Source organism: Alligator mississippiensis, chromosome 8, assembly GCF_030867095.1.
Source record: "Alligator mississippiensis isolate rAllMis1 chromosome 8, rAllMis1, whole genome shotgun sequence".
Lineage (NCBI taxonomy): Eukaryota > Metazoa > Chordata > Crocodylia > Alligatoridae > Alligator > Alligator mississippiensis.
In genome coordinates, this window is record NC_081831.1 from 35,491,550 (window position 1) to 35,503,919 (window position 12,370).

Below are 12,370 nucleotides of genomic sequence, written 5' to 3' on the forward strand. Positions count from 1 at the left end.
GCCCCAGTCTCCCCTACCACCCCCAGGCTAACTTTCTGCATGTCAAAGCATGTGTGGCACAGGTGTTCCCATGGGAGAAGTAGCTGCAGCTCAAGGTGTGCTACTGCTACTTGTCCCCGGGGAACCAAATGTCCGTGCTCATCTGGATGTGGCCAATGGGAGCAACCTGGTACAGGGCTGCTCCCCCTGGGTGCTAGCCCAGGAGCTAGCAGGGAGCACGGGCCGGTCCCCATGCACACAAGGACAGGAGAACTTTGCCAGCTGCAGCAGCAGCAGCTGTCTCCTGGCCCTGTACATTGTTCGGGGCCTGATGTGCATGGGGCCAGGATACAGCTACTGCTGCAGAGCTTTCATGTCCCATGCACATGGGGACAAGCCCTGTGCCCAACAGGACTTCCCTGTGCAGCCTGGGACTGGCCAGGAACTGTCCCGTTCTGGGGCAGGTCCCAGTCAGCTCTGGGCTGCACACCAGAATATGACAGTTCCCGGCCAGCCTTGGGGCTGAGTGGGGAACTCTCCATGCAGCCCAGAGCTGGCTGGGACCTGCCACCAAACAGGACAGTTCCTGGCCAGTCCCAGGCTGACCAGGGAAGCAGGGAGCTCCTGAGCCCTGGTGCTGTTCAGCTCCCAACTCCTGTGGGGAACCAGGAGTTGAGCAGCACCAGGATAGCGGAGTGAGCAGAGAGCTACCCTGTCCGAGTGCTATTCAGCTCCCAATAGTGCCAGGACTGGGGGAATCCCCTGTCCCCTTTCGCCCCCCTAGTGTAGGGGCTGACCAGGAGTAAATTTCTTCCCAGACATGCACTACTGTGCAGTATCTACTGCGCAGTTAGTTTACTACCTATATTTATGGATCGTAACTAACTGTGCAGTAGACTAATTTACTGTGCCATAAATGTGTGCATGTGTAGACCCTGATGCTTTACTGTGGAGTAGATTAGTCTACTCCACAGTAAAGCATCTCACATAGACACACCTGCTGACACAGGAATCCACCTGCACCTGTGAGGTTGCAGGGTTAGGACCTATCAACATAAATATATGGGATGGGTGAGGAGCAAGAGGCCTCACCTCTTTCGATTTTTTTTGTAAATAACTCATGATCAGTTTTACTACTGCTTCCCCTACACAGCCTCATGTCAATTCTCATTATACCATGTCTCTCAGTTAGACAACAGGACTTCCCAGGCAGAGTCCTTACTTTCCTCCTAGCCTCCACAGCATCTCGCATATCAGGGATGTATAAATAATAATAGCAACATGTGTGACCTCGGGAGCATGGTGCCTTGAGGGGGCATTTTCACTTCACCCTGACATGTGAGAAGCTGAAATCTACTGAAGATGAATAATGGGGAGACCAAGGATACAGCCATACCATGTGTCTGGCACTGTCAGTGATGGATCCCCCTGAGCAAACCCTACCCAAATGCTCCACCTCACGTGAGTCAAATCCAGAATGCCTGTGAAGGCACTTGCGGACATCTCTTACAGTCACTTTTGAGCATGCCACAGATTGAAGACTAGAGAGCAGCTGCAGTCTTTGAACCCAAAGACTATCAGAACTATGGCTATAAGGACCATACAAATACGTTAGTATGTACCTAGTGAGTGAGGTAGGTGGAAATCTTGGTTACTTATATTGTAAGCTTTTTTTGGTTTCTGTTTGTACAAACCCTAGGACAATAGGGTTCTGGTCCATGCTGTGTGCTCAAATGTGGTACTATTATCAATAATAATAAGTCAAGATTTTCAGATGTCAACTGATTTGCAATGTCTCTGTTTATAATTGCCCAGCCTGAAGTATTTAAATGGATCTCATTTTTACAAAGTAGTGGGCACCCAGCCTCTAAAAACCAGGCCTCTGCAAAGTTGGGCACTGCAAAATTGAGATGGAAATTCCAGTCTCAAATGATGAGCGTCTTCTAAAAACCTTGGTCTAGATACTAGTGTCCTGATTCTTATGGGTCTGCTTGCTCCTTTGTTTCACACACAGCCTGATTCTAGAGTCAATAGGCTTCATTGTTTAACAAATTATGTGACTATCATGTTGTTGCATCATATTTTGGGGTTCTAACTCCAGCTGATGGTGTTTCTTTCCTGTTTCCCTAGGAAACCTAAACCACAGTCACCTTTTGCAAATGGCCATTCAGACAAGTGAGTTCTTTCTGTAAAAGATAAAACATTAACTACACTGACAGTTTCCTTCTCTTTCCTCTCCATTTGAGCATGCAGATTTGTTTAAGGGGGCACTGTCATAGCGATTTCTTCACTTCACTAATTCTAAAAAGTTCAGTTCAGGACATACTGGCCATTTCTACACATGCATTAATATGCTGTTGTTACTGTGCATTAAGTTTGGTATCTGTAAAAACAGGTACTAATTCAATGTGTGGTAACCATTGCTACTGCGCAGTAATCGCCAGCGCATGGCCTTTTTAGTGATGTTAATGCATGGTAGACTAATTCTACTGCACATTAACGCATCATGGCAAAAGCTGTGCTAATGTGCAGTAAGAATAATTAATCTAGTGTGCATTTAGCATCCCATGTAACCATGACCAGTGTGTCCTGACACTGTTCCATAAAGAAACCATTAAGGGTTATTTCCAATCACAACTGTCAGATGTGATTCTAAGATGTATCACAGAGCGCACTTGACTGGACTTCTACTTTAGTGGCTTTGGATAGCATCGGAACTCCTTGCTGAACGGACAGCCTTGTATACTATGGCTATTTCCCTGTGTGACTGATATTACCACTGCTGCTTTTCCTTGACAATTTTGATTTACTGATATCTGTTCCCTGTGCAGGTGTCCAGGTTCCAAGCCTCCCTCTGGTTACCTTATCAGGTTGGTATGCAGAGTCCTCAGTCCTCCTAGGAGAGGAAATACTTGGGCTGTAGACAAAATAGATGGAAGATTTGGGAAATATCAATATTACTTGAGCTTCTACTCTTAGATTAGGGACATGGTGGTTCCTGGCAGAGGATAGCCCCTGAGAGTAGATGTTTCAGTGCTTAATGAGAAGTTTAATGGCATCTTTCGTGATAATGGGAAATCAGATCTAATAAACTGGGCAATAGACAATCCTAGCATTGGGGGTGTCAGAAAGGGATTCCCCTGTCCCTCTTACAGAGCATTGCATTGGCGTTCAGTGACAGTGTGGGCAACATTTTCCAATGAGGAACTGTGTATTAACTCATAGTAGAAATGGTGGACCCACAGTCTCGTACAGGATCACAAATCCTGTCTTCCTCCATCTGACTTTCATGGGACTTTCATATGGGAGATGATTTTACAATGTTGACTAAAACTCTGGGATGGAAAAGCAGGGTTTTCTCCCCCCAAACTGACTCTTTCAGGGGAGCAGATCCTATTTCATCTGTGTCCATTAGCCAAAATAATAGATGTATTTACCTCCTAACCATTATTCTACTACACCCTAAAGTGCTGGGTGAGTACTGGTACACATTAAGAGTCATAAGGTCATCATGCTTAACTAGAATGCTAGGCTGGGGAGTGTACCTTAGTCGTGGACAGAGATTATACATCCATGAGGCACTGGTGCTGTTCACAGCCACTCACATAACTGCCATGGGAACAAAGTCCTGCAGTTTATAAGCTAGATTGTTTTAATGGAGAGACTAATTCAGATGTCACTTTAACATGGTCCTCTCCCCCACAGCCTAAGTGGCTTCCTCGGTCTCCCTCTAATCTTGGTTCTGTAACTGGCCGGGTAACTAACTACCATTCTCCTGTTTTGCCAGAGGAGTTTTCACCAAGACTGTTGATAAGACTCTTCCCCAGATGACTTCCCCTTCTTTTAACGGAGCACAAAAAAGGTTTGTCTGACCTGTTCTCAGTCAAGGTCTGCTTGAGCTATTATTCAACATTCACTAAGAATCAGGTTTTGATTTTGGACAGTGTATATGGGTTCCCACGGATCTTCATTAAATTCTGGAACAGGGGGCTATTTAAAGGAAAGCCTCATTTCCACCACCTCCTATAATTCACATAGGATGAAGCCTGTTAATAATCACATAGATTAGACAAAGTGAAGGAAACTGGAAACAAACCCTACAATATTTTATACAGTAAAAAACACAAAACTCTGGTCAATTGAAACTACTTGCATAATTATACTAAATTTAGCAAATTGTTGTGGATGGGGTCAAGTGATGCAAAGACAACTGAACTAACCCTGATCATTTAGAAGGGTCTCTCTTCCCAGAACAAGGTAAATTGAGTGCTTGAAAGCCACAGTGCACCTATGAATTAATCCCTTTATTGTCCAAAAGAAAGCACTGTTAAAAGAGGTCTCTGCTGCCAGGACATTATCTGTCTTTGAAATAAGGTAGCATAATTTGATGGGTAGGGATTCCTGGGTCAAATAGGATAATTCTCAGAGGTGCTTAGATCTCAAATCTCAGCCCAGGACACCTTAAAAGACCAATGTGCTTCCATACTTTGAACACTGTTAGCTAAACTCATAGGTAGAATCCACTGGATCACTCTTTTCTTGTGAAATGTTCTCAGGTGTGCTTGGGGGAGACATTGGCAGGAGGGTAAGAGGTCATGAGTGTCATGTTAATAGATGTTGATCTGTGTTTGTCTACAGCACTGCAGCTAAGAGTGCCAGCCTCCCCCGTGTCTCCTCCAGATTCAAGATGACAACTGAGGATTACAAGGAACTGTGAGTGTACTGAGAGGAGCAGTGCTCTCCTTATCCAAGTGCTAAACAGCTGCCTCCAGGCCATAGCTTGGCACAGTAACCTGGATAATGAAGCCACCTGTGAATAAATGCCCAGTCAGGCCAATCATTCCATTTGCTGAACTGTTCCAGCACCCTTCATTATAAAGGAAACTGCTGCCTAGTACTTCCTCAGGGCTTGATTGAGACTTACATGGCACCTTGACCTTCTACTGGCCTTCTGCCTGAGGTGACTACCATCCCTAGCGACTCCAGCTGGGACAGTAGGCAGAGGCCCCCCACAAAAGGGAGCTTGCTCCATAGTATTGCTGGCCTTCCTGAAACCAGGAAAATGCAGAAATCCCTTAGCAGAGCCATGACAATTTCAGCCTAATTTTTTTAGATCATGGTTGGCTATGATCTGAAGAATCCCTGAGAAGTAGCTGAGCATGCGGCATTCCTATCTTTTGAGGCTAAAGCCCTGTATATATCAGGAAAATCCTAAAGGCATGTTTTCATTGTGGTGCATGGGAAATTAAAGTGCCTCTCAAACTATGGTGAGGATTACAGTAGATGAATCCTACCCCTCTGTACTGTGCTGAAGTTTACCCCAAACCATCAAATCTGTTCATTTGCCTTGCTCTAGGCTGCTTCAAAATCTGTTGTTTAATGCCTGCTGTTTTCAATTCCTTTAAGACTGCTTACAGAAGCAAAACCATTAATGTACCTCTCCCCTTCTCCCTCGGATTTCAGGGCTGCGTATAATGTGAAGCCAACATCAGCAGATTTAGATGAAGAGGAGCTACCTTTTAGTCCAGATGAACACAAAAAGAGGTACAAACTGCTGGAGTCGATCTATTTTCAAGCAGTGGTTGTGGGGCTTTGGGGCAAATAGACCCTGCTGAGTATAACTCTTCATTACTGTAAGGGTCAAGCTTATGAAAATTTTAGCTGAGCTATTGGGACTGATTGCAATGTAATAATAATAATAATAATAATACATTTCTATATAGAGCACATCAGTGCCACAGGCAGCAGGGCTCCTAACAAAATATAATTAAAAGCCTGACATGATTCAAAATGACAGCATGGCACAATTAATTTCCTAGCTGGTGAGGGGGGAGCAGAGAACCCATCAGCTGCAGGCTGTATAAGTTAAAGTATGGAAATAATGGTGCATAGGCATAGAAATATTCTGGCAGTGCGGTGAGCAGTGTACCAGTATCCATGCCCTCCTTATGGCAGGATCTCAAATCAGAACATTTTTGGATTTGAATATACTTCAAATTAGAACTGTATAGCTCAGGCCCCTATTTAGTTTTCACATCATTGTTAGGAAATGTGTTTCCTCCATAATGAAGTTGTTCTTGAGATACTGCCTCAAAGACAGACAATCAGAGTTCCTGATACTTTATGTAAGATTAGCAGAAATACCTTGCTTCAGGGAAAGGATTGAAAAACAGAGTGACCAGCCCAATGTGGGCAAAAAATTCCACATCTTACTCACACATCCATGCTTCCCCTGCCCCGACATTGGGCGGTGAACCTTTTGAGTGAATCTATAGAGACACCCAGTCTTTGCAATATTCCAGCTATGAGGCCAATACCCCATTCTCTGTACTTGTTCTGTTGTATTATGTACTAATATATTGCATCCTCACATGCCTGCATCCTGTAAACTCTTTGTGTCCTTGGGCAGTAATTCCTTGTGATAGGGACTCTGTTTTTTGACCTTTCATGCATTGCAAAGCTCTATGTACACTCATGGCACAGCATAAATGTCATAAGGGATGTAATTAATATCTTTGCACTGGGTTCCATAGCTAGATAAAGAATAGAGATGGATATAACATTGTTACTGCTCTTGACTTTTACTTGATTTAGGCCCTTTCCAGCGCCTGGCCTTTCAGAGTTGGAGACCAGCCTTCAGTGGCTTGTTTACTTTTAGTCCTCTGTATTCTCTGCTTTCTGTCTTTCAGCAACATCATTAAAATTTGTCCTTTTCCTTCCTTTACAGAACAGAGGCAGCCAACAATGTGCTGAAGCGCACAGCTAGCAAGGAGCGTGCTTATGTCCTGTCAGCTGCCAAGAAAAGCAGTGGGTGAGTTTCTAGGGCAGGTTTGGAGGGACTGAAAGAGAAACTATTCATCAGTGTCCACATAGCTATGGTCCAACCCAAAGCACTATTAAAGGCAATGAGAGTCTTAACATTAATTTCCTGAATCCCTTGATGAGAAACACCAATGAGAGCTTGCACTCCATACCCTGGAGATCTTAAAAGTTCTGCCTACCAGAGAGGGGAAAACATTTATGGAAAGAAAATCATCATCTTTTTAACACTATACTAGATCCATATCTTCAGGTTTGATGTCTCAGTAACAATGTTAACAACTTGTTTTTCCCAAACCAGTATTATTGCAAAAGATAGCAGGAGAGAAAGGATTGGTAAAAAACCAGTATGGGACACCCAACCACTTTCTAAGAAACTGGAATCCTAGGAGGATTTGGATCCAGTTCACATAAGCTCTTTGGGGAAAAGAACAGTTTTCACTCTCTACATGAATAGTGCATAGAATGATGTGGCCCTCATTTCAGTTATAGCCCCTTGACACTACTGAAAAACAAAAGCTGTAGCAGTAAATATGTGGATGCATAAAATATTTCTGGTGTATGAGACTCCTCCATCCTTCTCTTTCATGTGGGCAGTAATGGCAGGTGTCAATAGCTGAAGTAAGATTGATCTCTCAGGAATACTGACCTCAATCTCTGTTACTTAGACTTGTGTTATCATTTTTTTCTCCTGGTATAACTCAGGATAGTACAGTGAGGCAGCAGGGAGGGTGTCAGCACATGGGAAGGAATAGGAGAGCCAAGGAATAAGTCTGCTGTGATAGACACTGGTCAAATTGAGCAGGAATATAAATGGTAATTTAAGTTACCCAAGGATGATAAGACAGGGTAGACTGCACTGTATACAATTCAGTTGGTGGGCTAAACAAGTATATTATATGACAAGAGGATAGGCACATGTGTAATAAAAACGCACTATGAGAAAGGTAGAAAATAAGAAGTGGATATTTGTGGAGACTTTACACTGATTTCACCCTTCTTCTGTATAAATTGCATGGTTTTTGCATGTTGAGTCAAGGCCAAATCTGTGCAAAATGCCACTTAACCCCAGTTGCCCTATGTTTAAATGCTAACATTGCCCTTCAGGTCCCAGCTGAATTTGTCCCATGAAAACTGTCTCTATACAGGATCTGAATTTGCCTACTGATTTCATGTAACTACTGTTCTTCTGTCTCTTTTACAGAAGTCCTACACAAGAGCTGCCACCTTTATTTGCCAAGAGGTGAGTCCTTGGCTATGTGCTCCATAAATTATATTGAAGCTGCTCTTTTAAAATATAGTCTTAATATTTGGGCTGCTCCTAAGTGTTAGGGGGTTGAAGTTTCCAGATGGTGTCAGACTGAGAGCAGGGAAAGTCCCAAGATACGGTTAGCCCACCTGACTGGGTTGAGTCAAGTAAGGGACTGATGGTAATGATCTGGTTTGCCAGGAAACCTAAAATGTGGGGAGAATAATAGGGACTGACTTCCCTTACTCTTCCGGGAAAGACTGGTTCCTGCAGAAAAGTCCACCACTGCTTTTTTAACTTTCTAAGCAGACAGTCCCACAAAGAAATTGTGGAAAAGAGGATGCTTCTAACCCTAACTATAAAGTCAATACCTCACATCTGTATAAAGAACCCACATAATCATAACAATGCAGTTAGTGGTGGTCAGATTTTCCTGGTTTTCTGATTTTCACCAAAATTAAGATTCCAACTGATCCTTCCTAGAACACTTCCAGCAAGGTTGGAATTGATGTGAAGGCATCTTCAAAGTTACCTTGTGACAGACAAATAGTGAAATATCATCTATTTGATTTGAATGGCTTTGTTCCCATCAGAAGGAGGGGAAAGGTGGTACCTTATAAACTAAGTCATTCAGAAATGCGTAGGCTTCAGTCCATTAACAACACATTTCCCTATAATGCAGCTGGTGGAGTTCCAAGGAACAGAAACAAAGTTTTCCTTTGAGATGAAAAAAATCATCAACACAAGGGGAAACAGAAATAAAAAGCTAAAATAATTGTGTATGTGTGTTTGTGTGAAATGGAAACAATGTAATCATCGTGTTTTTATTTTGTTTCCTGAAAGAGTTGAAATTGAGGAGGAAGAAATGCCACACCACAAGAGTCAGAGTTTAGCTGCTTCATCAAGGTTTAGTGCTGGTGACATCAGGTAGTGTCTTCACCTCTTGATTATAGAAGGGAGAAACGGGGGGGGGGGGCGGGGGGGGCTGAAGGCATTTCTTAGTTTGTCTTCTAGTCTGGTATCAAATATGACTCTGATCACAGTTAAGACAGAGATGCCCCAAAAGGGCCCACCCATAAGAACATCATTTGTCATTCCTAATAGAAAATAAGGGCTGGAAGTACCTTGAAAGATCATCAAGTACAACCCCCCTGGTCTGGGCAGGAATACTGCTGAAATCAAATGATCCCAGTGAGGTGTCTGTCTAGTCTCTTCTTGACTTCCAGGGTTGGGGACTGCACCACCTCCTTGGGAAATCTATTCCAGATTCTGGTCACCCTTACTGTAAAGAAGTTCTTTCTTATATCCAACCTGAAACCAGTTTATGACCATTGTTCCTTGTCCTCCCCTGGGGTGCCCTAGTGAACAGTTTTTTTCTCTCAGCTCCTGATATTCACCCCTTACATACTTATAGACAGCCAAGTCCCCCTCCCCTCCTCCCCCCCTCCAGTCTTCTCTTCCCCAGGCTGAACAGTTCCAGATCCCTTAGTCTTTCCACATAAGGTTTGTCCTCCAGGCCCTTAATCATTCTTGTGGTCCTTCTCTGGACCCTTTTAAGATTCTCCATGTCTTTTTTGAAGTGCGGCACCTAGAACTGGACACAATACTCCAGCTGGGGTCTCACCAGCACCAAGTAGAGAGGAAGAATCACTTCCTCAGCCCTGCTCATGACACATCAGCTAATGCATCCCAGTATGCTATTAGCTTTGTTGACTACAGCGTCACCCTGGCAGCTCATGTTTATTCTGTGATCTGCCATAACCTTGAGGTCCTGCCATCGTGCTGGCCAGGACATTTCCTTCTAACCTATATTCATGTTGCTGGTTACTTCTCCCCAAATGAAGCACTGCATTTATCCTTATTGAACTGTAACCAGTTCTGCTCTGCCCACCTTTCCAGCTTGTTCAGTTTCACTTGGATCTGCATCCTATCCCCTAGGATGACTGATTTTCCCCTTAACTTAATATCATCTGCAAACTTGAGAAGAAAGGGACTGAAATGCAACTGAGCACCTGCACATGCTACTTATTTATGCCAGTGTTACTTACATAGGTTTTCTACAGCTGTGTACATTAGGCCAGAATCCAGAACAGAGATAGGTGTCCCAGCATAGTACATGCAGCATGTAATAATTACAGCACCTACCACTAAGTGGTGCGGAGCAGGTAAAAGACTGCTTCCCTTGAGCAAACCAGTATCCTGGGATACAGTGCAGACAGATGACATTTACAGTTGTGTAATTTTACTCCTGATTTTTTCCTAGGACAGTTCTTCACTAGATTCAATTACGTTACACCAATACAGAGTTCTACATCTGCTCCTTTTTTACACCAGTATAAAGGTCAATTACTCCAGTCTAAACATGTTATGGGAGGAAAAAGAGCAAGGGTATGAATGAGGTCAAATGAGTTGGAAGGTTTTACAATGACAGGCCTGGAGATGGTCATCCTGTATTTAATTACAGACATGCTATAACATGGGTAATGTCAGTGCAAGCTCATACCAAACCCACACTATGTTTCTCTTTTGATCTAAAGATGTGAGAAGAGTTCAGTCTTGGGAGCTCATTCATTTTTGACCTCATCTCACTGAAGAGCTCATAAGCCCCAGTGATGAACATGGCATAAATACCTAAGCAGACAAAAGAAGCTCCTATCGAGTGAACAGCCGTCAGACAATAAGGATTTTCTTTTACTAGCAGTCGTGGCTGGATGAACTATCCCTGCTATCTAGAAATAAATGACTCAATATCTTATTATTTCCAGTCTCCTGAGCCAACTGTCCCCTTTTGTAGGACTTTAAATTTAATTAATCTACCTTGACAGTGGTAGCATAAAATCAGTCTGTCCATAAAGATTCAAGCTATTTATTGTCTTTAAATTGATCTTTGCTGGAGTGGCAAGGTTTACCCTAATTTCAAACTACCAACCAAATGCACATCTTACTGTAAAGTGTAAACTGTACACCATTTCATGGAAAGGGGACCAACGCCAGAGGTTTCCCTTGCCTTGGTGGGGAAAAGGTACCTGCCCCAGGAACTCAAACTCCTTGGTTCTTACTGGTGCAGAGCACAGCAGTCTCCTTAGCCCTGGTAGTTGCTGCTGCAAAAGCCATGGCATGGGGCTGCTGCTACAGCACCACAGACACCTTTCAGATGCACCCACCTAAGTGGCCTACTGGAGCTGCTGCCCCATTCATCCACCCCTTGTTACATTACTGACCAATGCACTTTTATCATCCTACATGGAACCCAATGAATAGTGCTGTCTAAGTTAAAAGACCAGCAGTGGTAGTGTCATCTAAGCCATGTTGATTGAAAAAGTGTTGGGTGTGATTTGGGGCTTCAGAGGAGGTGTGCTGAATAAAAAAGCTATGGAAAGGGAGGCACCACCTGTCCCCAGAGGGGAAAAACTCTGCTGTTTTTCACAAGGGATTCTTTCAGATTAGGATTCAGTTATTTATTTCCACTTGAACAAGAAGCTTGTTGCCAGGTGTCAGCACTCCTGACTTCTCCAAGGTTTTTAAGCCTCATGGACAGGGAGCAGTGTCCAGGAGTTAAAGCTGACAGGCAGAAAGACTTTATCTTCTGGGAGGAAATAGGTGCGTTTGCATTACAAAGTTGTGATGCAGCTTCATTTCTCTGGGGTACATAACCACAACTCTGTCTTGACTGGAAAGTGAAAATATTTTTTTTATAGATAGTGGTCGTTGTCTAAAGGTGTTCAGGGATTGGTTTTTCAAGTGAGACCCTGGAAATGTTCAGTAGCAGCAGGCATTTGTCATGCAAATTTTGTTTTGTTGAAAAAGTAATTTTCTGTAAATAAAAAACTTTTGACAGAAATGTGATGCATGTTGAAAGACTCAGAACTGCACATAACTTCATTGAGCATGTACATGGGCACCGGTGTCTTCACATGAGTCTCATATTACAGGATTATGGCTTTTTGTTGGTTATTAGGCTGTCACTGTTAAGCCTGGGGCTTGCAGATGGAAAGATCTGATGTTTTGGCTGCTAGCCTATTATTACCGAAGAGACCTAGGTTCAATTCCCTTTTCTGCCACAGACCTGCAGGTGACCTTGAGTGAGTCACTTAACTTCTTTGTACCTCTGTCCTCTCTTTGTAAAGGAAGACGATTAGATAGTCCCAAAACTGTAAGATAGATAGCTCTTAACACTTTATTTTTTATCAGTACTAATAGGGTGAAAAAGAGCCCAGCAGAATCTCCCTGTAATGAGCCAAGGGCAAAAACTGCTGTTTCCACAGAGAGGTAGGTCTGACAGCTCAGATAACCTGTGAGAACAGAAGTCTCTCAGGCTCCTTC

The 12,370-nt window shown here is 43.4% G+C and overlaps 1 protein-coding gene across 15 annotated transcripts in view; it reads left to right on the forward strand.

Moving 5' to 3' along the window:
• The window catches only part of ZNF185 (zinc finger protein 185 with LIM domain), a 91,869-nt gene that overhangs the window by 31,852 nt on the left and 47,647 nt on the right, over positions 1 to 12,370 (forward strand). For all 15 annotated transcript variants that reach the window (XM_059732630.1, XM_019481893.2, XM_059732628.1 and 12 more), the window contains 9 exons: positions 2,110 to 2,154; positions 2,811 to 2,849; positions 3,767 to 3,841; positions 4,618 to 4,692; positions 5,443 to 5,523; positions 6,707 to 6,790; positions 8,003 to 8,041; positions 8,891 to 8,974; positions 12,239 to 12,316. In XM_059732630.1, the coding sequence (XP_059588613.1) occupies positions 2,110 to 2,154; positions 2,811 to 2,849; positions 3,767 to 3,841; positions 4,618 to 4,692; positions 5,443 to 5,523; positions 6,707 to 6,790; positions 8,003 to 8,041; positions 8,891 to 8,974; positions 12,239 to 12,316 (600 nt within the window). The remainder of the gene's footprint in view (positions 1 to 2,109; positions 2,155 to 2,810; positions 2,850 to 3,766; positions 3,842 to 4,617; positions 4,693 to 5,442; positions 5,524 to 6,706; positions 6,791 to 8,002; positions 8,042 to 8,890; positions 8,975 to 12,238; positions 12,317 to 12,370) is intronic.